The sequence below is a fragment of the Pleurodeles waltl genome, chromosome 7 (assembly GCF_031143425.1).
Source record: "Pleurodeles waltl isolate 20211129_DDA chromosome 7, aPleWal1.hap1.20221129, whole genome shotgun sequence".
NCBI lineage: Eukaryota > Metazoa > Chordata > Amphibia > Caudata > Salamandridae > Pleurodeles > Pleurodeles waltl.
This window is the reverse complement of record NC_090446.1, coordinates 23,605,245-23,632,397: the sequence shown is the minus strand read 5'-3', so window position 1 is coordinate 23,632,397 and position 27,153 is coordinate 23,605,245. Positions and strand designations below refer to the sequence as shown.

Below are 27,153 nucleotides of genomic sequence, written 5' to 3'. Positions count from 1 at the left end.
TATGTGGCAAGAAGTGTCCAGTTATGAATTTACAATGCCAATTGCTCTAACGCAAGCAAATGCGAGACCAATTGCATTGCAAATGCTTGTTGATTTTGAAAATACTTTTGTCATGCTTTTACATGATGCATGTTGCGCGATTTCCGTGCCCTACGTTTTCTTGGCTCGCCCTGTGCAGCCCGGGCTCTGAAAGCCAGATGTCTGGCTCGGCTCGAGCAGCTGTGGCCTATCTCTTGTCCCTCTTCTATGTCTATGCTAAGGTTAGCCAATCTCTTGTCCTTCTTCAATGCCGATGCCTGTAGTTTCCCGATGAGTGCTCACTGTGAAAGTGAAAGTGAAGACGGACTGCGCGGGCGTCGCTCCTCCTTCCTATTGGTGGAGGGCGGGGACCCGGAAGTGCTCGGTGTTGTCCTCTCCTCCACGTATCCCCGGTTGTCCGGTCCCCTCCTACGCCGGTGATCTGCCGAGATGCCGGGAGCTGCCCCCGAGGTCCCACCGCCGGTCGAGGGAGACCCCGGCCCGCCGCGGGCCGCCCCCAGCCTGGTCTCCCGCGGCCTCGCTGCCAAGCTGAAGTGGGCGCTGGGCGGCTGGAGCAAGGGCCGGGGCCCCGCGGCCGCCGTGCGGGACCAGGAAGCGCTGCTGAGGCCGGAGGAGCCGCGGGTGGAAGGTGGGGCCCTGTGCTGCCATCGGGCCCGGGCTGTCTCTGGCTCGTTGCGTTCTGGGGGTCGTAGTTTCATTTTAAGGCTGGTTAGGGTGTATGTCCCGGGGGGACCCTCCTGGCAGCTGTGGGGGGGCTCCTACTGGGGGGTGTCCTTCCTGGAGGCTGTAGGGGGTGTCCCCCCTGGGGGCTACTGGAGGGGGTGTCCCACCTGTGCCCTGCCGACAAAGAACCGCCTTTATTTCCTCTATATGTGCTTCTTGGACCTTTACAGCTTGCAGAGAGGAGCAGCCGTAGAGTCCTACCGGGGGAGTGGTGCCTCTCTGCCCTGCGTTTTTAATGACCTTGCAGTGCATCGACTTCTGGATGGGCGGGAGTTTGCTTCCGTGGTTTCTTTAACGATCTGAAACCTTTATGATCTGAGTGATCTCCTAGATCAGTGGTTCCCAACCTTTTGATTCCCGAGGACCCCCCACTGAATCACTACTGGATGCCGGAGACCCCCAAGCAATTTGTACAATTTAAATTTCCTACATTAAAACAGTAATTCACAAAAAAGTACACACCAAACAAATACTCGAATGACTAAAGATATTGTTTTATAATTTAAAAATATGCAAAAATCGATACAATTTTAATGGGAAGGTTGGCGCTGCACCTTGGCCACTAACTTTTTAATGTTTGGTTTTATTTAGGCAAGCTAACTTTTCAGGTCAGATTCTACATTTTCCAAGCAATTTCTGTTTTTATTTTTCAGGTGCATAAGATCTGAGAAAGATTTTTCACATAAATATGAGGTGAGGAAAGGAAATAAAATCACAAGGGCCTCTCAGTCACATGTAATTAATTTGTTTTATAGCACCTCACATACCAGTGTAGGGTGTCAGAGCACTTTACAGGGGACTAAAAGGTGTAGGATTCACATGTGCTCAACACTGGTAGGCATTTTCTAAGAGTGCTTGGCCTGGAGAAGCACAAACTCTAGATTAAGAACATAACACATTGGGTACCATTGCTTTTAATAATAAGTATGTATTTCTATACAAGGAAACCATTTTTAGCAGCATAAGGTTATGAAACACTGGGAATAAAACAAACTTTCTAATTTGTGCCATGCAGTTTGCATGCAACACTTTGACAGTTCATTGATCACGGTGCCAGATTACCGTTGTAACTTATGAACACAAGAATCTCTGTGACAAAAGTAGTAACCCATTGTGCTATGCACATAAAATACTTTTCTTTCCATGATACACGTTCTTAGCAGCAGGCATGTTAACCACCTGTGCTACCTTCCATGAGTCAAAACTGCCACAAGACAAAACTAACTCTCTCCATCATAAACATTAATCACCAGTGTTATCCTGACGTTTTTATTTTTGCCTGAAAGTTGATGGTTGTACAGGGAACTCTGCTGTGATTTTAAAACTGCTGCACAAATGTCTTAAATATAAAAGCACACGTGTTTCCTTCCAGAAGCCCAGGCCTGTGGACCCCCTGGGAGTGTGTCACAGACCCCTGGGGGTCGGCGGACCACAGGTTGCGAACCACTGTCCTAGATAATTAATCTGTGGTCTGAGCCCGTGAAATGGTGTTACTTGGGGCTTGTTCCTGCCATTTCAGGACTGAACCAATATGAGCTCTGTAACTCTGATACTTATAACTCTGCTGTCTGAGGCAGGTGAGGTCTGTTTGACCTTGGCACCGATTCTGAGAAAAACACTTGTGCAGGCTGTAGCAACCATAGGGAATCTGCACGCTTTCCTTAGTCCTAGGCACTGCCCTGCTGTACACTTCTGCGGTTGTTGGATATAGTATCTCTGTCTAAGGCGATGCTATAGATATTAACCAGAGGATAGCTGGGATATATAGAAGTCCTGATATTTGTGGACTACAAATGCCAATTTTGAGAAACCCGAGGGAAGCCTTTATTCTCGTTGGCCTATATGATATATTTCAACTCCAGGACCAGGTCTGTAGTTTCAATTTGAACTGAAGAGCTACTTCTGTGGTCTGAGCCTGTAAGAACACTACACCTTAAAGGATAGCTCTGCGGATTGAAACCTAAGGATATGAGTGTAGCCTGCATTATACCTCAGTTGTTCAAGCTCTTTGAGTTCTGTGTAACTCGAGGGCTAGTTTTGTTGCTTGAGGCTTCTTGACCAAGAGATTTCACAGGTATTTGCTATTCCTTCCATTTCATTTTCAACATTTACATTATTATTGGTGGGGGTCGAGGGGGCGGAAGAGTCTGTTGATTCAGAGAAGTCCTTGTGATATAGCATAGTTCAGTAGTAAATTAACCACAGTTATTTATTACTCTAAAATGAGATGGCTAACCTCCTCGAGGCTTGGCTTATCAGGGATTCAAACCCAACCCTATTTCCTCTAACGCAGTCAGTATTTTATAATATGTGTAACGTTATGGCCAGATCCTCGATGGTTATTAGATATAGTCCTTCATCTAATGTTCGCTGATTTTTCAAGTTATAATCAATTTCCACCAATGCATTTTGAGCAAGCAATGTTTATACTCTTTTGAGTCTGAAATTATTATTATTATTATTATTATTTTTGCAGTTAGCGGTTATTATTGTTATTAATTGTTATATATTTTTTGCAACAGAAGGTTACTGATATATCAACGGACATCTGTAGCCTTGATCCTGCTTGCAAATTACATTGTAGTAAAAAGCAAACCTGACATTTTTAAAATGAAACCTTATGTGTAACTTTCTCACTTTTATGCTTACATGGTGGAACTTATTAGCTGCTCATCACCCTCTTATCTCCTGAATGGAAGCAGCAGCTGCAGTGCCCTAATAAAACACCAAGGGCCATATGTATGAACACATTTTCTCATCAACACAGAATGGGCAAAACCCTTTGATACATATGGCCCCAAATTCTTTGGACCTTTAGGCCCGTATTTATACTTTTTTAGTGCCGCATTTGCGCCGCTTTTTGACGCAAAAACGATGCAAACATACAAAATACAATTGTATTTTGTAAGTTTGCGCCGATTGTGCGTCAAAAACGACGCAAATGCGGCGCTAAAAAAGTATAAATATGGGCCTTAGTGTCCATAAGTGTCTTGACAAGGTCCCTTCTCCCATTTGAACATATACGAATGTCATGCCCAGCAGACTGTTCGCCCACTTATGAAAGGTGCATTAATAAACATGGAAAGACAAGTGTAGAAGAGCATTGTACAATCGCTAATACTGAACTCGTAAAATGGAATTTATAGGAAAAAAGGAAAACACAGTATTAACTGTATACATTTTCTGTATTTGCCATCTGATAGTATTAATCTTTGCTTACGAATTATTTAGGTTGTGTTATTAGCAGAAACCAAATGAGGTCCGCTATTAGCTGTTCTGGAAATGTTAATTGCACCTACAAAGGAAAATTATGGCAAACTTTTCACTTTATGAAGTTTGAAAATGTACTGAAACTGTGACTATGGGCGAAATTCCTTCACAAACTAGTGAGACTCATGTAGGAACTTCAAAGTCTTTCGCACGCCTCAACCAGTTCTCTTATTTGGGAAATTGATTCTTATGGGTATATATGTACATCGTTTTCTTATGGTTGACTGGCTAAAGTAGCAGACCTTTTCATGAAATATTCTCTTAAGAGTTTTTCTCCTTTACCGTTTGTTCTCCATGCTCTCTTTACCATGACTGATACGTTCCAACAAACGTGTTTCCTCTGATACCAAATCAATGGTCTTTACTACGTTCTAGGTCTTTGGTTTAATATTCACATCTGGAGATGGGCAGCACTCGTGGTCGTCATCTTGATAATGATTGCAGTGACGGTGATAAACCTCATCCACCTGACCAGTAAGTATTTGTTTTTTGCACGATAACAATATTTATCAAGTAAGAATGTGTTTGTAACATTGCAAAATGCCAAAATTTCCCACTTATGACTGTGTGCTGGAAAACATCCCCACATTATTCTGCTGCGGAGATCTAGGTTTACCATGTATGCCTGGTACAGCAGATGGGTACTGCAGGAGTAGAACGTCTGTAAAATAATACATTCCACAGGTGACATTAACCTGCCACAGATATATGCGCCTAGGCTGTGTGTCCAGCTTGCAGAACCTGGTAGTACGTGTGATGGATTCCTTTGCAGTCTCACAAAAAAGCATATTTATGTCTAATTTAGCTTTATGTGATATCCTTTAAAGCCAGCTATCAGGCTTTATGAATTAAAATGTATAATATGGTATTTATCAGAGCAAATGCTTGTTTATTGAGAATCACATCCTAGTTATATCACTAAAACATGATGATTTAAAGTGACCAAAATGAAGCTGTTCACTGCACAGAGTTGAGAATGGATCCATGTAAATAAACTTGAATAAGAACTACCCGGTAATGGTAATAATAAAAGCTAAGTTTTGTATTAGCTTTCTGTTTTTCACACATTGCTTCATAAAACACCTTTTTTTTTCTATATGGTGTAAACTGCAGATGTTACTATTACCCTCTTAGTATTAAGCGGGTGCGAAAGTGTTGTGTTGTGTCTCACTCTTCTGAATGAACCGAATCGGTCCGATTGACTGTATATTGATCTCTCTTGGTTCTCATTTATACTCCGGCAAAGGCTTCATCACAACAAATAGGTAAACAGAAAACAAAGGGCTTTATTCTTAAGGGGTAAATCTGCACCCAGAAGTTTTACAACCCTGCATAGAAGCAGATTTACTCATTTCAGGAATTCACAATTCTCTTGCAGGTGCTGCTTGAAAATTGCATTAGTTATGGCATTCCTTGAGTAATAGAGGAAACATTTATTAATTTGAGTTTTTGCGTGCAAAAAATGTGCACACGTGTTCTTTCAAGCAAAAAGTTAAGCATTTGCATTTGCTTACTTTTATTGTTTGACATTTGCACATGATGAAGATGTTTTCTACCTTTCAAAAAACGTACTCCTCGTACATCACGCATTTTGGACTGGTGTTCTTTTCCCCTTCTCGAAATAGATGTACTTGTACACATTCCAGGGACTAAAGGGGTTGGAAAAAGCTTTGTGACTGTCCACGTATTTGCGAGTTAGAAGTTATGCACACATTTTCAGCCAGCCCTGCCCTGGGATAGCTACTTCTCTCCAAGTGGGATAACTTTGCATACACAGTATCTGTTTAAGTAAATCCATTTACTGGTGTGAAGCCAACTTACTTGAGCTGGGAAAGTAGGCTTGCACTTGTAAATCAATCTCTTAACACGCATGACCTTCATTCACAGAGTTTTGATAATGAGCCTCGCTGTGCTTAAACATGTTACTCTGTTAGAAGAAAGATGTGAATTAATCCCCATTTTTTTTCTCATTCCAAAAAAGAAAATGCATCTCAGAGTATCCCCCGCCAATAGGATAACGTCTAATTTAGTTTGGAGTCCCTAGCAAGGAACATTTCAGTCACTTGCTGAAAAGGCAATACAATTGCCACTTTGTTTTATCACACGGAGCTTCATTTGGGGAAATAAATAAAAAAAAAAAAAAAAAACATACATCTAGGTAAAGTTACAGGTAAATAAAATTGCATTAACATTATTAATCTATCTTGAGTGTTGTTTACGTATTTGGTTTGGTACTTAGGGCCATATGTACGAACACTTTTTCCCATAGACACAGAATGGGTAAAAGGCTTTGCTACATCTGGCCCTTAGTCTCTTACCCCAGACCACACAAAACCAAAACTCGTAACGAAGGATAGACGAAGGTAGAATAGATGAGGCGAGAGATTGGGTGTTGTGGCTGATAGGATGAGTTCGAGTCAGTGGTTAAAAAAAGTGATCTTTCATGGTCTTCAGTTATTCTGCCTACTCCCTTAAAAATCAACAGATGATCGCTTTTTGAAATTACCTTGTAAACATAAAAAGTGGTGGAAGGAACCATGCGATTGGAGGATGGGATTGGCACGCATAAAACTGTGCTTCTGCTCTGCACATTTTTTTTGTTTGTTAAACAGAGCAATGGTTTTTGGTGATCTTAGATCAGTACTCTTATGAATTATGTATATTTAATTGATTACTGTTTCTTTGAATACTGATCAACAATGAGTTACACTTTTCCACTCGCAGAGTTTGTCTTTGGGGACGTTTGTTTGCACACCAGGTAGTTTTTGTTACTCCTCTGCAGCATGAGGTGTCTCCAGTTACACGGATCATGTCGATTTGAATTGCCAGAGATTCTTTTCAGGATGGTGTTCTTTCTGCCTCGAACCCAACTTAGCACTTTTTAGGTAGGAGTGTTTTTTGGGATATCGATGTTTGAAAGCTCGTCAGCCACATAAATCAAATCGTTTTTATAAAAAATAGTACATTTCTTCAGAAAGAACTTGATATTTTTTGTGATGAAATCATTGTGATAGCAAACTTGGTGATATAAAATGCGTAAGTAACTGTGCTGCAGTAGAGAAACAAAGGGAACGTGTTATATTCAGCAGGTAAGTACTCCTACAATTACTTTGTGCATCCTCCATAAGGGCTTGTCTTGCTCCTTGAAGAGTTGATGATCCAGGGGTGGTTTCTGGAAGGGGAATCACAATTAAATTGTATATGTCTGAAATATCCTCCTTATGAAAGCTCCTAGGCTTCCAAATGGAATCTTACGGAGAGAAACAAATCCTTTTTCAAAAGCATAATCATTGTTTGCAGTCGGCTGGCCTGTTTAACGGGATAATTTCTTTGTGATAAGGTACAGCTCACTTGGTTCTTTGTGCTTTGTATGAAAAAAACAGCTTGATGAAAGTGGTTCCGACAACATGTTTTAGTCGAACCAATGTAAAAACTTTTTTTTAAACAAGGATGGATTTTAGCAGGTTGACCTAAACAACTTGGTTGTAGCCTTTCTAGATGAAAAATTGCTTTCTTCGGGCTGATTTTTTTTTTACTCTTGTAATGTGGATACCCTCAATCCAATCCCTCCCCCTTTCTTCCTTTTTATTGAGACAGTCTCCCATGCCTTACTTGACTCTTGTGATACTCCACCCCCGTCCCAGTATATCCCCCTATTTATTTCCAAACCCTTTCTTTCCTTTTTATGTATTGAGACATGGCAATTGTAGCAAGACTGAGTGTATACACTCATAAAAATGAAGGTTAAAAAAACTGGATTGCATATTTGCTCTTAAAACTATGTAGCTCGTACGCGTTTGTGACCAGAGCATGGTTGTGTATTGTTCACAGAGAAGCAGATCATTAAATGAAAGAAAACTGATCAGTTTGAGTCTCTTGACGAGGAGGTGGAAGGAGGTTGTATGTCTGCCAGAGTGTTTTTGCAAAACAACTTACAACTGTGATCCACTAGGAGGTTACGGTGCGACATGTCCATGTACAGAAGAACTCCCCCCAGTGTGGCACTAGTGCTTGTGTATGTATTTAGGGCATGTGCCAGGGTCTACAATCTGCCAGAAGGCTGTGCTGCACTGATTCCATGTGCACTAGTAAAGATGTTGTCATTGCAGGCAGCCTCGTCAACTGAAAATTAGCATGTTTGATTGGCCGTAGTAGAAGTTGAAGACCACACTTGTACTATTCGTAGATCATCCTGACTGTAATCTTCTAGCGTCTATATCCATTTTAAGTTTTCTGATTTCCACTAACCCCCTTTTGTTTTGCTTTTCTTCTGATCTGGCTAGTTGTGCGACGGATTGCTGCAAAAGAGCCCCCCAAGCTGGAACCGTGTCCCTATGACTGGATGTACTACAAGAGAACATGCTACTACTTCTCAGACTTTGAGAGCGACTGGAACTCTAGCCAGGCCTTCTGCTCTGCTTTGGGTGCCTCCCTCGCTCTAATACGAAACCAGGAGCAGCTGGTAAGACCATGGTAGGAGAGATCATGGATGAGAAACAACAAACGTGCTGACTCTTGGATATCTTTACTGCAGCCTGTGGTCCTTCACTGTGGGGCTTAATGTGTTTTTAAGTGGAATGTCCAAGTCATGTTTCAAGGCTGACCCCACAGTAGGTTGAAGAAGGGTTTCCAAATCACCACTGTCACATGCACACTGAGACAGCTACAACTTTCTGGCTGTTTCTTAGACACAAATGTGGTCTAGGGGTTCTGTTGTATCACTTATATTTGCTACTGTAAAGTAGCTTTACACAAGCAAACGCACCTCATTTCAGGCCCAGTGGCACAACATGCATTTACCCAAAATTAATGAATGCATTCAGATCTTCGTCGATGAGTTACTCCATCATAACAGTGACTGATATCCTGTCCGCAGAAATTTGAATCCCATAGGATATAATGGGATTTAGATCTCGGCGGACGAGATATCCGTCACCGTTATGATGGAGTAACTCGTCTGCCACGATATAAATCTGGCCCATAGTCCTAAACGCACAGCTTAATCTGCCACCATGCACACACTGAGCTACTGGAGGACAGTGACGGAAATAGAAATGGATGGAATAATGGATACAGGTTTTATGCCTAGTCGTTCTGTTGACCCCTTTTGATGAAATCAAAATTGAGGTAGATGAAGCATTGGTTTTATTGCTTTTCAAGTAAAGTTTATTAAAGATTAAAAAACATCGTCACGTTTAAGAACATTTGACATTTAAATATGCTATCTCGGGTGTATTTCAAGACAGTCAAAATCAAGTTAGGCCCTCAAAATACTAAAAGTAAGCTGATTATTTCAAACCTTTCAAGGTTCATGCCCAGAGATTCAGCTATACAAGCTAGTATCACCACTAAGCACAGATAAGCCTGCATCATTGCACCTGCTGACTCATCCAAGGAATAGAGTCTTTTAGAAGCAAACCGTACTTGTGTCCCCTTTCCTTTTAATACAAAGCAGAATATTTCCAGCGTGACTAAAATGTCAGCCCACAAGGTGCAACGTTAGGAAAAAGATCTGAACCTTAGAAATGCTTTCCTACTTCCATGTACGGGCTTGGGTTCCTTGGTATTATATTATATTATAGTGTCCGATTTTAAGACTGCATCCCCTGGGACCGAATCAGAAATTATGGGGAGCAGGGCTTGCAGCATCCTGCCTTGTGCATCAGAGAAGCTCCGAGGGCTCAATCCCAGGGGCTTTTTTCTTAAAAAATAAAATAGAAATAATTTACTTTAATTTATTTAATGTTTTTTTAAAGTGGGTGGGGAGCATCATACCTCCCTTCCCCCCCCCCCCCCCAACCCACTTGCCCCCTCCAGCTGTAGTCTGTCCCTGGGGACCCCACCCCTGGGATCTGGTCAACGGAGTGTCCCAGGGACCCCATCCCACAGTATGCTGCTGTGTTCTCTGCCTGGGGAGCACGGGCAGGAAATGTAACATTTATTCCCTGCCCACAATCTCACCTATTGCCGCAGCACCCTTGATGGGTGCTAGCGGGGGAGGTGGCAGCGGCTGCATGGCTACGCCTTCCCCTCTACCCCCCCCCCCCCTAAAAATATATTTTTTTAAAAAAAAGTGAGTTCTGCAGATGGGCACTTTGGTACCTCTGGTTACAAAAATAAATGGCTGACTCCTGCCAGGGTGGTGGCTGTCAGGGGCCGCTGGGGTCTTGGGTTTGTCCACATACCTCTCACCTCTTTAAAAAAAAAAAAAAAAAAAAATGTGACTGTGGGATACCCACAGTTATAAGAAAATAAATGACTAGTGTCTGCCGGTCATTAGTTTATGCCTTACCATTGAAAGCACACAGACCTTCATATAAATGTTACAGCCCGTAGCACACAGACCTTCATAGAAATGTGGCAGCCCATAACACGATGCACAATAGTTCAATCTTAATCTATATGGGGTGTGCGGCTCTCTGACTCTGAACCAAGCCTCCAAAATAATTATAGGAAGACGCCCTCCTGGGCTCCATTTTCCTCTGTAAACCATTTCCTGACCCCTTTTCCAGTTGAATAGTAACATTTTTGATTAGGTTTTATTATTGACTAGTCTTTATAGAGGTGGATAATCTTATGGGAGGCGCTGTCAACACAGGGTAATATCATCTCAGAAGATGCAACCTCCCGGATCCAGGGGACATAGCAATAAAAAGATCATATGCAGTATCTAATTTTGCTGTAAGAGCAAATACATATTCCATAATGCTGTACAGTGAAGGATTTCCAATCTCTAGCAGCTGGCATGGTGAAGGGAAGACTGTTTTAGAAAGTCTGATACATCACAAGCGAAATGCCAGAGTCCCACCTGTTGGTGAAAGGCATATAGGACAAATCACAGGAGGTTGCTACAGCAGTAACTTCTAATGCAGTGGTTTGACTCCTCAGGACCCCCACTGAATCACTACTGCAAGCTGGAGACCCCCAAGCAATTGTACAATTTAAATTTCAAACAAAAAACAGCAATTCGCTAAAAATATACAAAGAAGCGCACACCAAACAAATAATCAAATTACTAAAGATATGATTATTTTATATTGAAAAAACATGCACAAAATGAAAAATTTCAAGGGGAAGGTTTGTGCTGCATCTCGGTGACTAACTTTTCAGTGTTTAGTTTTATTTAGGAAAGCTGAATCCTCGGGTCAGATTCTACGTTTCCCTTGCAATTTCAGTTTTTTTTTTTTTAAGGTACATAAGATCTGGGTAAGCTTTTTCACATGAATATGTGATGGGGGAAAGGAAGTAAAACCATAAGGGCCTTATGTCTCCATAGCCTCTCTGTCACATGCAATTCATTTGTTTTATAGCACCTCTCATACCAGTGTAGGATGTCGGAGCACTTTAAAGGGGACTACAAGGTTTAGGAATCACATGTCATCCACACTGGTAGCCATTTTCTAAGAGTGCTTGGTTTGAGGAAGCTTAGACTCGGGATTCAGAACATAACACAAACTGTTGACTTTAATAATAAGAATGTATTTCTCCGCAAGCAAATCTTTTTTAGCAGCATAAGGAAAATGAAAGACTGGGGGAAAAAAAAAAACCAAAAAATATCTTTCTAATTTTGCCGTGCATTTTGCATGCAGCTCTTTGGCAGATCATAGCTCACTGTGCTAGATCACGATTGTAACTTATGAACTGCACAAAAGTAACCCACTGTGCTATGCACATAAAATACTGTTCTTTGCATGATACACAATCTTTGCAGCAGGCACATTAACCATCTACATTACCTGAGATGTGTAAAAACTGCCACTAGACAAAATTACCATTTCTCCCCAGCAGGTACATTAATCACCAGAGTTATCTTGACGCTTTATTTTTGTCAGAAAGCTTTGTCTTTGAAACAGTTGCACAAAGGAAGTAATAAACATAAAAACACGCACATGGTTCTGTCAGAGGCACAAGTGCCTTCCTTCCGGCCCAGTCCTGCGGACCCCCTGGGAATGTGCCACAGACCCCCGGGGGGCTACAGATCATAGGTTGGGAACTGCTGTTCTAAAACATAACAGCAATGTTAACATTAAGAACAAAGTTCTTTGTCCCAGTTACTCCTCATGTTAGCAATAATGGTTATTCCCCATTCATTATTGGTAACATCCATGGTATGCCTCACTAGAAGTCCCGGTCTCATGGGTCCTTTACAACTTTGATTTACAGTCAGTAGTGTTCTGTGCACAGATGCTTGACTTAACAGCAAGTTACCCTGAGGCCATCAGGCACAAAACAAATCATATTCACACCGGCAGGAGGAAAGGGTTTGCATTCCTGAAGTGCCCTCCTTACGCAGACATTCACAGTGACTGTAGTCCACGTCAGGTTAGTCGCTTGCACACAAACTAAGTGGCTGTACTGGAGACGCAGGCTCTCTACCTTGCATTTGCGCTTCCGCAGTGTTCACACGTTTCCAGCGGCTTCTCCTGCAGGTGTTGACACAGTACTGACTGACTGGCGGGTGGGGGATGGGGGGGATGGTTACAACGATTCTGCTCTTGATCCCACACCTGGGTGACAATGTTCCCAATGCATTCAGACTCATCCGATGTGGTTGAACCAGTTGCAGTCCTTTTTGCATTCTGTGACCTAACGGTCACCACCACTAGCTGTCCACGTGCTCAGCATGGTCAACAAGGCATATTTATTCCTTGCAGCCCCTCCTTGGATACGTGGTTGCCTCATCGCTGCTGCACTAGACTTTGGCTATTACTACATTGCAGTCTTTCCTCCACCAACAGCCCCTCCTAGCATACAGGGTCGCCGCACCACTCCTGCTCAAGTCTTCGGCCCTTACTGCACGACACTCTTTACCACAGTGGACCCACCTGGCATACAGGGTCGCTGCACCACTACCATGCAAGGTTTTGGCCCTTACTGAACGTCAGTCTTTACCAATATTTTCACAATGGTCGTGTCCTGACATACTAGGGTCACTGACTCAGTCCTGCACACGGGCAATGGCCTGGTTGGTTCAGCAGCAGTTTCCTCACAGCTCGCACAGGGAGTCCACCTTATAGGGCTGCCCACTGGACCTTGCTCCCTCGCTCTCCTCTTCCTCACTGGGCACATTGGTCTTGGTAAGCAGCAGGTGTTGGTGCTCCAGGACAGGTGGTCTTGGATTCCCTGGGTGATGTCCTTTCACCCAGCAGAAATGTGCACCAAAAGATTAGCCCAGGGAACACAGCCTGGCTCTTTATGATTCTTTTATCACCCTATCTTCTTCTTGAGATGTGCCTAGGCCCCTTCCTTTTGACCTCTCACTGAAACAAAGAGAACCCTTTGAAGTGTGCAACGGGGCCCGGTCCTCCCTTACCCAGTGTGTGTTCACCCATCTTACAGGAATGCAGTAATCCACAAATCTGTCCAAGTGATCTCTCTTTTTCCACTCCATGTTTCACCATGCAGGCTTGGGTGTTGTATCCACAGGCACGCCTATGCTCAGTGCATGTATACAGCATACACGCTACTCAGTACTGTATCCTTTGTGTACTTTATCATCCAGAGGCACACATACATCCAGCATTTGCACTCAACATGCACCCATTGTATCCTTTATGTACTGTATCACTCAGTCTGACACACACCCTGCCTGTGCACCTACCATGCACACACTGCATCCTTCATGTATTGTGCCAGTCACAGTACCACGTACCCCCAGCACATGGCGTTTATCCAGCATGTGTTGTACTCTTCATGTATTGTACCATTCGCAGGTAATGCACCCAGCACATGCACTTCCCCTGCTTTTACTGCACAGCACTACGTGATTCACATACTGTATCACTTTCAAGCACATGCATCTTCAGCACATGTATACACCATGCACACGCTATACGGTACTGCATTGTGCCTTTATGGCACTGTCCCCAGGCACACACATACCCAGCACAGATACACCACGTTTGTGCTGCGCATTACTTTACACCATTCTGAGGTAGCCAGGCGTGAGTTAAGCACGCAGCAGCAAAACTTTCAAAAGTGAATGAGCCTGTAGGCCTCCCTCAAGTGACACAAGTTAAGCAGGCATTTGCAGTGCAGTGGGTCTCGCATTTGCTCGAGTTAGAGCTGTTAACGTTGTAAACTCCTAACCAGACTTTTCTTGCCACATAACTTGAAATCCAAAAGTAAAACAGTTTCACATAAGGAAGCCTATTCACAGCGCCACTGCCTCCATGAGCATCGGCGATAAGATGAGCCACACAAAAAGAAAAATAAGTTTGCTCGCAGTCAAGCTTCAAGGCAAAAGTGCAATTAGCCATGTAACAGGACCGATAGCTAAGGCGGTAACAAAACCTCCCTAAGGAGAGACAAACGTAAAGCATTTACCAGTATCGTCAAAGGATTTTTGAAGGGCAAGCGCATGAACGAGTGATAGTGATGGGCGTGGCTAAAAGCCCAGATACATACCAACACATCATGCGCTGCTATGCTCGACCTAAAGAAAATGTTTACTTCTGTTGATCACTGCACAGTACGCTGCCACGACCACACTTGTGCTGCTTAACCTCTGGTGAAAGCAGAAGCCTTCCACCATATGAGGGTAGCACATTGGGCCCCCCTCTTGGTCCAACAAGACCCCAATCCGTGAGAGAGGCCTATGTCATGGTTTATACACATGATCCGTGTTTGCCTATGACAACAAAAACCTGCATTAAGAATCACAATAGCACATTTGGGCACTCAGAGAAGGGGTGCGCGTCCATCACCATGCAGAGGCCTTTCCGCCCCAAGAGACAGCATTGCCATTGGTGCCTTGTGAGGATTAGCAGCCTAGTGCATTATGTGTGAGTTTAATTACTGCACTACTAGCATATTCTGCTGTAATTGTAGTATTCTGTGGCAGTAGTCGATGTTCCCACAGCATTCATGTTTGTATGAGACGCTGCTTTCATTACTTGCTCCTAGAGAGTAGTGCCCGATTCAACGGTGGGTGCCGAGTGAGGTCGGTGCAGCTGTGGAAAGCATTTTGGGGTATTTAATGATCTGGTAATATTCCCCCACCCCCCACTACCAGATACGTTTTGATCCATTTAGTGGAGCCTGTGGTTAGAGGAGCAAGGGCCTGGAGGACATTAGAGGTGAGGGGGTAGATATGCGCTGGGAAGCATTGAATGTCACTGCATGGATAGATGATATCAGCCAAAAGCTCAATGCAGCTGAAGCTCCAAGTTTATGATCAAATACACTGCAAAACACAATATCCACAATGCACACCCTGAGGGTCTGGGCTTTAGGTGAATGTTTTTTCTATGCTGACTTCTTCTCTGAAGCATTGTAGTGCAGTTAATCAGAGTCACACCTAATTTCCTTCTTTTGTCTTGCACAGGATTTTCTCTCTCATCGAATGTGGTTTAATCCACCCTGGATTGGGCTACACAGGATTGAAGGAGAAATGCAGTGGGTGAATCGTATTCCTTTGAACACCAACAAGTAAGTTGTTCTTAGTGCTGAGATCCCCAGCCAGCCAGCTGATCCCTCATATCTATTGACTGCCGTCCAGTGCTGAGCTCCCAAGAGTGCATGGCTCTTCCTGAGAGCTTCATGCAGGGCTCTGGGAAGTAGACTCTAAGACACTCCTAAAACACCTTCTTAAAGCACATCAAAGCTAGGACAGCCTCTTCATGTGCTGGGTGTTAGGACAGATGTAGCTAGGACAGCCTCTTCATGTGCTGGGTGTTAGGACAGATGTAGCTAGGACAGCCTCTTCATGTGCTGGGTGTTAGGACAGATGTAGCTAGGACAGCCTCTTCATGTGCTGGGTGTTAGGACAGATGTAACCAGGACAGCCTCTTCATGTGCTGGGTGTTAGGACAGATGTAACCAGGACCGCCTCTTCATGTGCTGGGTGTTAGGACAGATGTAACCAGGACCGCCTCTTCATGTGCTGGAGGTTAGGACAGATGTAACCAGGACAGCCTCTTCATGTTCTGGGTTTTAGGACAGATGTAGCTAGGACAGCCTCTTCATGTGCTGGGTGTTAGCACAGATGTAACCAGGACAGCCTCTTCATGTGCTGGGTGTTAGGACAGATGTAACCAGGACCGCCTCTTCATGTGCTGGGTGTTAGGACAGATGTAACCAGGACCGCCTCTTCATGTCCTGGGTGTTAGGACAGATGTAACCAGGACCGCCTCTTCATGTGCTGGGTGTTAGGACAGATGTAACTAGGACCGCCTCTTCATGTGCTGGGTGTTAGGACAGATGTAACCAGGACCGCCTCTTCATGTGCTGGGTGTTAGGACAGATGTAACTAGGACAGCCTCTTCATGTGCTGGGTGTTAGGACAGATGTAACCAGGACCGCCTCTTCATGTGCTGGGTGTTAGGACAGATGTAACTAGGACAGCCTCTTCATGTGCTGTGTGTTAGGACAGATGTAACCAGGACAGCCTCTTCATGTGCTGTGTGTTAGGACAGATGTAGTGTTTCATTGAATATTTGTACTTTATGTTTGTGTAGCCAGTGCTTGGATCTGAGGGGACCTTGCTAGCTGTTTTTCTGCTCTGTAAGATAAGATGTTTACTACACACGGTGTCTTAACAGAGTCACCTCCCTAAGAGTTATTTGACCTCCGCACTGCCATCTTCATCTTTGTTTTTCTACACTTTGACAGGAAAATGCCACACCTTAGTAAATTCATTTTTCTCTTGTAATTAGAGAGGCACTACCGGAATGTTCATTGCAATGGGCGCTTTGAAATGTTCTGGTTGATGTGATGAGAAGATGACCTTTCCAGGTGCCTCCGCCTTACTCCTTGATAAGCTGTTTCATCACACAGACCCTTTTGTTATTCCTTGATGCCTCTGGCCACAGTTCATAGTGTTTGCCAGAAAGAATGAACGATGTTGGTGCTCAGTGAGGGGTTGTACCCCAATCTCTGCTACCTCAGTTGTAACATCCAGACACCACCCCTCAGTCTCTCTTGGCACACTGTTCACTGTGGCAGAGACATTGCCCTCTACATTAAGAGCCTTGGCACCACGGTGGGTGCACGTGGAGCGCACACTGTCATCGGACTGACTGTATTTCTCTGGACCAGCTTTTGTTGATGCCACGTGAGTCCGTGGGATGATCAACAGATGTGTCATTGTCTGTCTGCATAATGGCTTCACCCACTGCACTGGCTTCTGTAATGTTGAGTAAACCTTTATTACGAAAAAATGTAAAAACAAAGGAGAGAACATTTTTCTAAAACTTGGCTCAAGTCCTTGGCACTGAGAAGGATGTTTTCTATGTGCTTGGGCGAAAGGCGGCCCCTTCCATAGAAAGGAGCCAGAGGCTGAACAGACCCGACCCGCTGCCCTCACTCTACATTGTGGTTGACTGAAGCACAATGTGAATGACTTTACTGCAGAGCATTAGCTAGACAGGGAAGCTGAAAGCCTTTGTAAGCATAGTAAGTATAGTACCATGTGTTGTGTAAAATCACTAGCTAATACCAGATCTATAAAGTATTACATAAAAGAGGCAATCCCCCAGAAACGTCTTTTTGAAATTGCAGCTAGAGAACCGTAGGCGGGTTTTACTGCGGACACTTACCACCTTGAGTAGTTTAAGCCAGTTTCCTGGGATTGGAGTCTAGGAGGAGTCGCTGATGAAGGTGATCTGTAAGCCTTTGAAGGGGCTCTGAGTATTTCCAGTTTCCTCAACCAGTGACCTGATTATTTCATGCACTTAAAGACCTCCCAGATCAGGCAGCACCAGTCTTAGAGATCTGCTGCTTTGATCTGAACCTTTGGATTTTCTTTTAAGTGATACCGTGGAAGCAACAGTCAGCGCCTTAGTGTGTAATTGTTGCGGGTATGAGGATGATGGATCACAAAAAGTCAATCATTTTTGCTCCCGCCATCCTTTTAGGCGGCGCTGACACCCAAGAAAGGAATATGGAAATCATCCCCTTTCCATCAGTTAACTCCTCGAGCTTGTCTTCAACCAGTAGTAATTTAGTCTCTGCTTCTGTGATGAGATGTCCTAATTACAGGATTGCTAAGTCCCTGGATAAGGAAACTAAAAGAATAGTTTAAATGTACTACAGACTCGGTTATCTTGAATGCATATGGTGCTGTAGTTACTCAGTCTGCTCAGATGTCTGTAGGAGCAAATTAAAGGGACTTTCTTTCAGCTGACCAATAAAGAGACTCTGGGAATTTGGTATTTGTGGGCCAAAATGTTTTCAACTAGCTTCATAGAGCGTTTGAGGACACAGCAGATCAGAGGCGTCTGCTCTTATTAGTGGTGTTGTCTGAATATAAACCTGAGGCCCATAAAGGAAGTCTGATGTGTGTTCACACACGAGGGGGTGGTTAATTCCTGGTTTGGGAAATGTCTATCAGCAATCCCTTTGAGTCAGGCAACTGCAATAAACCAGTTTGTGTGTTCTATACTGCTACAAAACATATTCAAGGTCAATAATTCTGGGGGGACCTTTCTTTCTCCAGAATTAATAATTCTGGGGAGAGCACCATTCCTCTTAAGGTGTGCTCTCGATATTCAGATCTTTTATTTTTTCTTCGGTGGATACTTGGTGGTGTAATTAGGCATAAAGTGTCATAAACTCACTCCTTCAGTGTCAGACAGTCTGAAATTATACAGTTCCAACTGGGATCCCTTCCAGTGTGAACTGATACAAGAACATTTTTCTGTTTTTAAAAGTTAATTTAAAAAAATACATGCTTATAGAGTCACTTAGAAGGAGGCATTAATTATATGTTAATGAATCTCGCAAAGAAACCTCCTATGGAGAGCCAGTATAAAGGGTAAGTTCAATGAATACCTTCACTGTGAGATGCTCGTCTTGTTTTCTCCGGGCTCAAGTGATATGTTTAGCAGGTCTGCCTGGGGTCCTTAGGCAAGTACAGGTTTGAATCAACTTACCAGCTCGAGTGGGACAGGCAGGCTCCATCAGTTACCTGGAGATAATGTGGAACGGGTAATGATACATCCTGCCACAGATAGTGAGGAGTACATTGTATGTAGATGTGAGCTATTGGAACACCTTTCCCTGAAACATGCGCGCACACAGAAATTGCTGCACTTTATTTTAAAAGCTTTTAGCACTACTTTGCAGCCCAGTTCCAGAACACAGTACATAAAGAAGTGTAGTTGCAGATATAAGTGATATGGTCATGAAATAAAGACATCCCTTGCAAAAACTAAAACAACAAGCGTTTGCAATGCAATGGCTCTCGCGTTTGCTCGAGTTAAAGCCATTAGCGTTGTAAATTCCTAACTGGACCTTTCTTGCCGCATAAATTGAAAATGAAAAGTAAAACAGTTGACCTAAGCAAGCAGATTCAAAGCGCCACGGCCGCCATGAGCAAGAAGGAGAGACACATTACTAAACGTTTGGTATTTCATATCCATCCAGTAGGAACAAGTGTACGCCAAGCTGGGAGAGTTGTATTGTTAGATTTCATCCTACTTGTGACAGCAGCGCATCACCACCGTAACTTTTGGAACCTCTTATAAGCAGTTGATTGAGAAAATGTTTTGTTCTAGATGTATGAAACAGTGGGACTGGATAACAAGAAGTATTCCACAGATTTTCTAGAGGACGGGGACTGAGGCAGGAATAACAATTCCAGATGTTTCATACTTTTCTTTTCTTCACAAATATACTAATAGAGCTGTGTATGATTATTGTTTCATGTCTGCAAAATGTAATGTGTTCAAAGCCCATTATTTTGTTCGCTCTTATTTTATTTATTTATTTATGTTAACACCAGTATCCATCAGCCAGGTATGAGTGGGGTTTCAGTGAACTTTTGTGAATTGAATTGGGCACACCCTGTAATTTCTCAAAATCAGTGACTTAGCACTAGTCAGAGGACACATAGATAGCAATTGAACTATTCCCATTGCTAGCTGAACGTCTAGAAACCTGTGCTTTGTTAAAAATGTGAAATATTGAAACGATGTCTGTAGACTATTGGAACATCTAATCCAGAACATATTGAACTGGATACGATTTGCTGAAAGTGTTCTACACAAGGCAATGTCTGGGAAACACAAGTAGGGCCATGATAAAGCAATGCCACACTTTTTTCGAGTCTTGTTGCCACAAGAATAAACCCAGGCATAAATATCTATTCTTGTGCCCCTACCCTAGTGCCAAAAAGCTAGACTGATCACCTCTCTGCACTTTGCATCAAGAAGTTATAACTGATTTAGTGACTGACTGGTTTGGTTTCCTCATTCCGCCGGTATGTGCATCCATTTCTGCAAATAACGGCCTATCCTCCTATGGGGTATGTGGTGATGTTCACAAATGCCACCCTGGTTTATCGAACCCTTGTTAACAATAGTTTTCCAGGTTGAGTTACTGCTGGCAGAGTAAGTCCATCTTCCCGGCGCATTAGAGTTTATTTTGCCTATCTTCAGGAAGGGAACTGAGGGTGACCCCTACTGCTATAGCCCAGTGCCTTAGTAACATTGTTTGAAAATTAAAATCCTCCTTGCCAGATTACTATAGTTAGCTGGAGAAACGTGGCTGATGCACTGTCTAAAGTACATTTTACTGAATAGATAGAGCACAGTGCAGAAATACTTATTCCTCTGCTTTATTGTTTCTGTTAATTTGAGAGATCATGGCCCAAATTAGGTCTGTGATGGAGTTGATAGATCAAAGTTGTTTGATAAATTCTGACAAAATGGGCATAGACACCTCTCGGCTACATTGGCCTAGTTTTTCAGTTGTTCAGCAGTCCACAAGATGAACTAACACAGTCATATTCCAGGCTTTGAGAGTATCGATGGTGCATGCTGGCATTTTCTTGTTTTTAATGTGTATGTATTGACTTTAGAACTTAAGAGCATCACCTCCGAAGCTCATCTGATTGACAACTAAGTTGAGTAGTTCCGTTTGTATATCGGGAGATGGAAATGCGCTCTTGTGTTTAGTTAAACTTGATAAAGATCTAAAACCCACCAATTTAAAATCCCAAACACAAAAATGACACACATTGGGGTCCTGTTAAACTAACGTTGTATTGTTTTTTCCCCTGAAAGTTTTTGGAATCATGAAATGGTTACTACGCAACTATTACTGGCCCCAGCAAATGCTGACATTTTTAATGTTTCATGTGGCTATGGCGACTGTTTTGTAGCAATACTGCTTGAAGTTTGAAACTGGAAGTTAAGGGTCCTATTGTTAGCTTTATGTGCCAGTGACAAAGGTAACACGGCAAGGTATTTGCTGTGCATCCTTTCCCTTTTGAGTAGGTCTTATTCCCTGGAGAGCGGCCTCTTCCTCCTGGGCCTCTTCATTTGCCAATCAGCTACACAGTTTGTTCTGTGTCCCCCAGGTCCGGCCATGAGACATGGTGTCATCCATGTATGGACCTGTTGGTTCCTGGAAAGGGCCCACGACCTGATGCCCCCTCCTTTGCCCTTCTTTTTTTTTTTTTTTTTTTTTAACCTCTAATCCATCCTCCTTAAGCCCTTCCTCTCCACCACCTCTAATCATCTTAAAGCGATGTAGGGCATCTTTCCACAGGACTACCATTTAACACCTCTTTGGATTGTTTCCCTAATTGCACCTGCTGCAGGGCACGCTCACCACTCCTTGGTCAACCCATTAAAGTCACTACTGTGGTATTAATGGTTGTGGCATGTTCACTCCTGTGCAGACCCCAACGACCGGTTACAGCCCGGGAGTCCAGATACAGGCCGCAGATGTTAAAGGAATCTTCTTGTTGTGTCTTCCACTTTCGGGTCTATGGCTAGAGCTAGAACTTCTATCCTGGCCTCCACTCGCATCCTTTCCCTGAACTTCTCAGCTGTGCCCGCTTTGTCCTTCACTATAAATTATTCGTTTGATTCTGTGTTATGCGAGGCATTTACCAGAAAATAATTCAAGTCTGAATGTGCATGGCCAAGGTGGCGGCAGAGGAGGGCGGGAAGTAAGTCACGAGGTGGGGGTCAGGGAAGGGGAATTCCAGATGATACGAAGAGTGTTTTGTATCGGTTGTTGTTTGATAGGAAGCCAATTTATTTTAGTTAAGTGAGCAAAAATGTGGTCATTTTTTGTTCAGGTTGATGCTAATTCTGTTAGCTCTCCTTTGAACCGTTGCCTTTTGGACACTCTTGAGCGGGGCAGTAGAAAAGTCTGGAAGGCATGATGACTCGAGTGAGAATTGGTGCGAAGTACAGGTCCGAATCAAATAGACTTTAAGCTATTTTCACTGGTACAGGAGGTGGATGGATGTTTCTTGGCCTTTTGATAGAAATGCTTGCGTGGTGGCAGGTGGTAGAAATATAGATATTGTTGGCACCATGAGCTGTGCGAGGTAGTAAGGGGGATACAGTTATGATGGCTTAGGAGTTAATAGCAGTATCTCTCCTGATGTTTGTTTGTACAATCAGTTTTCAGTTTTTTTTGGGTGTTCTGTGATGAGAATATTTTCTTGTATTTGATTGTGACAAGTGTGTCCAAGTATGTAATGTTCTGCTCTAGTATTGCCGTAGTACTGTAGTAATGTAATATAGGTTGAGTCTGCTGCTGTGGGAGGAGTGGGTAAAGTGGAAGGTTTCCTTACTAAGGTTTGTTTTTTTCCATCCGTCTTTTCATTAATGGTATAGTATTTGGAAGGTGGGGGAGGAGTTAATGAGAAGTTTCTGGTAGGGTGTGGATAAAGTAATCCATGCACTGTCGGACCAGAAAATCAGGGCCATAGATACTGGATTTGGTGTCTAGGGAGTTGAATGTGAATATTAAGTCTAGAGTATGAACCTCAGCATGTGCTGGGTTATTTATGTATTGGTGGAATCCCTTGTTTATGAGCTCATCAAAGTCACATGTTAAGGTTGTCTGCGCATCAGTGTGGATGTTGAAATCATGTAGGCTAAGGATATCGTTGCTGCAGTTTAGGAGTTCTGCAGTGTTCCTGGAAATGAGGCTAGCAGGGTTTTTGTGTTTGAGTGGTGTATATACAATTGAGATGATGACAGGCAGAAGGTTGACCATTTTGCAATGAACTGTAGGGTTTTTAAAGAAGGGACCAGTGTTGGGTGTTAATGGGTTGCAGGCGAGGGTGTTAGTCGGTGACTCCACCCTTATGTGTTTGAGCAGCTTGTGACGCTTGCTTTATAGGTGTTGGGAGTTTGACAATTAGGGTGCCCCCGGATTCTTCACTGAACTAAGTATCTGTTATTGCCATAAAATGAAAGGTGTGATTCGTAATAAGACTGGGGAGATAAGCATTTTTTCAGCGCGTAACAAATACAAAATATTAGAAACTTCATTGTGTTGCAGGGCTGTGGGAAAAGAGCTCTGAGAAGAAGTGGTATTGTAATGTGTAGATGGCTTCGGTAATTATGCTAAAGGGGAGAGGAGTACACGTTTCAATTTCTTAATGTTTGAGGATGTGGCAGAAAAGGGGTTATTGTGTTAAGGAGTGGCTTAGAATGAAAAAAATAATAATTAACAAATCTAAAATAGAAGTGTATTGAATCAGGGATTAAACAACAAAATAAGAACATTTGAATCGAGCGTTGGATATGACAGTAAGTCCTATAGATCATCCCTAACAAGTGTGTTTATTTAGATTGTCCAGCAGTTTCGCTGCCTGTGCCATACTGACTCTTGTGGCCTCGTTTGCGCACACACCGGTTGTGTTGCACATCTGAGTGGGCCTATGTAAGTGTGATGTAGGGTTCTGAGGCTGCACCTCTGCCACCTCTCCGTAGGAGAATTCCCCTGCCCCCATGTACATTACCTACTCTTTAAAGGGGATTCCCATCTGCCCCTACACTTACTGCTGTTCCATGCTACCCACTGTTGTGAGCCTTTCCTTGTTACTGAGGCCTGGACTCCACAGACAACATGCACTGGCTGGTTGTGCAGTGTCCATCCCTGTGGGTCGCTTCTCTGCCACTTTAGCATAGACTCCGCCGCCCACATAGCTTGGGGCTCTCCAATGCCCACTCCTATGGGTTGCTCCTTGGTCACTGGGATATACATCAGACTACATACTGTGGCCAGTTGTACAATGCCCATTTCTGTAGGCTGCTCCTGGATGGTGTCCTCAGCATACATTAGGGGACCGGCTTATACATTGACTCTCTTTTTCGATTCAAAACTGGATTCTGAATAAAAACTGCTCCTTAGTCAGAGTGATTTCTATATTGATCATTCCTACGAGTCCATCCCCTGGTACTCCTGGGTTGACTTCTCAGAACAAATAATATTTATAACGCTCATTCCCTGCCGCTCCCCGACACTGCATTTTGCCCATTGTCTCGGCTTTCCACTCCACCACGGCTGTGTACACGCTCAAGACCATGTACCACCGCCATCGGTGATGCCCATTCCTATGAATTGCTCCCTGATTGCTCCTTACCACACCTGGGCAGTCACCTGATCCTTTTTCACTGCACAGTGATCTCCTCCGACATAAACTGTGGCTTGTTGTATCATGCCAGTTCCTGTGGGTTGCTCCTCTGTGAGTCCTGGGTGGATTCGGGCGTCTATAAATTTGAAGCATCTTCATTCCGATTCATCATGGTTCAAACTGTATGATACAACCCATCCGACAGTTGTTAGGGATCCACTTGCCTGCATCTTTTCTCACTTTTCTTATACACCGTGCATAGGCGCAGCTGTACTCTCACACTATCCAGTCATTATCACTCAGTGCTAAGCTTCTCACTATTTGTACTAAAATTCCGGCATAGCTGCAGCTATAAAACACAGTTGGAGCACAACAGTGGTCTTCATGCACAACATAAAAACACTGGCCATATATGCGACTTGACCAGCACATTCTCTTCCGTAGCGCTCCCACTGTGCAGTGTGCGGCCCCACTGCATGTGTCCTTCGGAACCTCATCAGCGGTGTGAACTGGTATATGAATGCAACAACTGTTAATAAAAATAAATTTAAAAAAAAGAGAAATCTGTGACCACCATGAAATACTCTGGTGAAAAAAAAAGAGTACTATTGCTTTTAAATTGGTTTGGTGATCTATCCCTACCTTGCCCTGGGTCTAATTTTCTAAAGGGAAGATATAGTGAATGATGCTGACTCAGTGTTGTGATATTTCTCACAGGATCCACAAATGCATTGCTCTCTCTGCTCCCTCTGGTATGGTGTTACCAGTCTGAAGGGGGCGAGGGTCGCAGAACACCATCAGAGCCACTTTGTTTATTGCTATACAACCTTATTCGTCACAAACTAGTAAAATATTTAACTAAAGTATTTGAAATAAGTTCTAGAATGTTTTTAAGAATTACTTGACCTCTGGAAATATGCAATGAAAGGAATGCATTTTATGTACCTTTTTTGATTAGGTTCAATGTGTTTTTTTTAAACGTTAATTGAGAGAGTTTTTCAGGTGACATTGCTGTGTTGCCTCCTATTGTGCATTGAAGTGGGTTAAGTATGTCCCTTAGTTTGTGGGATCCCATTGCTTTTCATCCTGATTTGACGGTTTCCAGCGCGACCAGTGTGTATTTCTTATCTTTGTTGTAGTTGCTGTATCAAATTCTTTGACTCCTCTGTTCATGATGACCTTGTATCTCCTTCCTTCAGATTTACCCTGCAGGACCCTGGTGACTGCGCCTACGTAAACATCAGCACCATCCACCTGTCCGAGTGTGGCGCCCCAAGAAGCTTTGTGTGTACCATGGGTCGCTCTTACCTCGAAAGCAATTTTGAGCGTTGATGAAATTGCTGAAGCCTCGATCTGTTTTGTAATCAGTAGTGGACGCCTGCTTGCCCTCCGGGTATTGATAGCGGAGGGACGAGAACTCTACCGCTGTACAAAACAAGGCAGAACTATATGTGAGGGTAAAGCGGGTCTCTTAGCAGGAAACGGCACCAATTTGGCATGCTGGTGACAGAATTATTCACCCGGGGCCTCCTTGCATGACCATTCAAGTACAAACTGATGTAAGGCCAATGCACCCCTTCCTAGCAGTGTCTTCCTCCCGCAATTGACATTACTTTGTAAGGTATGTTTCATGTGGTCGAATTTCATTTGTCCACGACACGGATTGTAGGCTTTTGACTAGCTTTGGCAATGCACTATGCCTTGGTTCTCCTGTATCTCTGGTGGGTGAGCTGCAGAGCCTTCAGGATATGTCTGGGAGACATTTTTGGGTTCCCTGCAGATCTTTACTTCGCCTCTCCCTTGTGTGATCTTGTCCTGAGTCCATGTTGTCTCAGTGGCACTCTAAAATGGTTGTGGCTCAACACCATCGTACCGGAATGTTAAGTTATCTTTTAATTTCACATGGTTAGTCTCTTGCCTACATTGCCTGAGAGGTGATTCTTCCTTTTCTGAGTCCACTCCTTTAGTTTGGAACAGTTTGCTCCACCACTTTGGCAGATTAAACATTTTATGTCAGTGCTTGACAGGCGCAGGATGGCTTTATAATCCTAAGCCTTCGCTGTTGCTGTCCGTAGCTCAGCACCTTGCAAGCTCCAACTGCATGAGCTCTATGAATATTGCACCTAATATGGAGTGTAGTGATAGCACAGAAATAGACAATGGGGGTTATTACAACTTTGGAGGAGGTGTTAATCCGTCCCAAAAGTGACGGTAAAGTGACGGATATACCACCAGCCGTATTACGAGTCCATTATATCCTATGGAACTCGTAATACGGCTGGTGGTATATCCGTCACTTTTGGGACGGATTAACACCTTCTCCAAAGTTGTAATAACCCCCAATATAATGAAACAACTTGAGAAAGCGCATCTACCTGCATGCCTTGGCCTGAATGTTTCCCAGGGTCCTCATATTCTAGGCACTGCTTAGCTGTGACACTCCCCCATATGACGGTATTATTTGCATTATTGTGAAATAAAGACGACGCATCCACGAACGTTCTCTTTTGTGTGTGTGATTGTTTCCACTCTGCTGTGCACCACTTGTCTCTTGTGTACAGTGCTTCAGTTGCAGCCATTCCAGGTATAAATGGTTTTCTGATCAGGGGTGGTCAGATACTCTAAGCTCTGATTCAGATGATGTCTGCCATTTAAGGCACTGAGTACAAATACCTGCTTGGAAGCAGGCCCTAGAGGTAAGATGCTTTTAATTTATTGGATGAGAGTTCTACATTGCTTTAGCTATAATGCTTTAGAAAAATACATAATGTTGTTCACTGCTACTGATCACA

At 43.4% G+C, this 27,153-nt stretch overlaps 1 protein-coding gene across 1 annotated transcript; it reads left to right on the top strand.

Moving 5' to 3' along the window:
* The first annotated feature begins 364 nt into the window (after nt 1-364).
* Nucleotides 365-26,859, top strand: LOC138303578 (C-type lectin domain family 2 member L-like). Its single transcript, XM_069242843.1, has 5 exons — nt 365-667; nt 4,408-4,506; nt 8,316-8,494; nt 15,359-15,462; nt 25,561-26,859. The coding sequence occupies exons 1-5, from the start codon at nt 469-471 to the stop codon at nt 25,691-25,693; spliced, it is 714 nt and encodes a 237-aa protein (XP_069098944.1). The 5' UTR covers nt 365-468; the 3' UTR covers nt 25,694-26,859.
* Nucleotides 26,860-27,153: the final 294 nt, after the last annotated feature.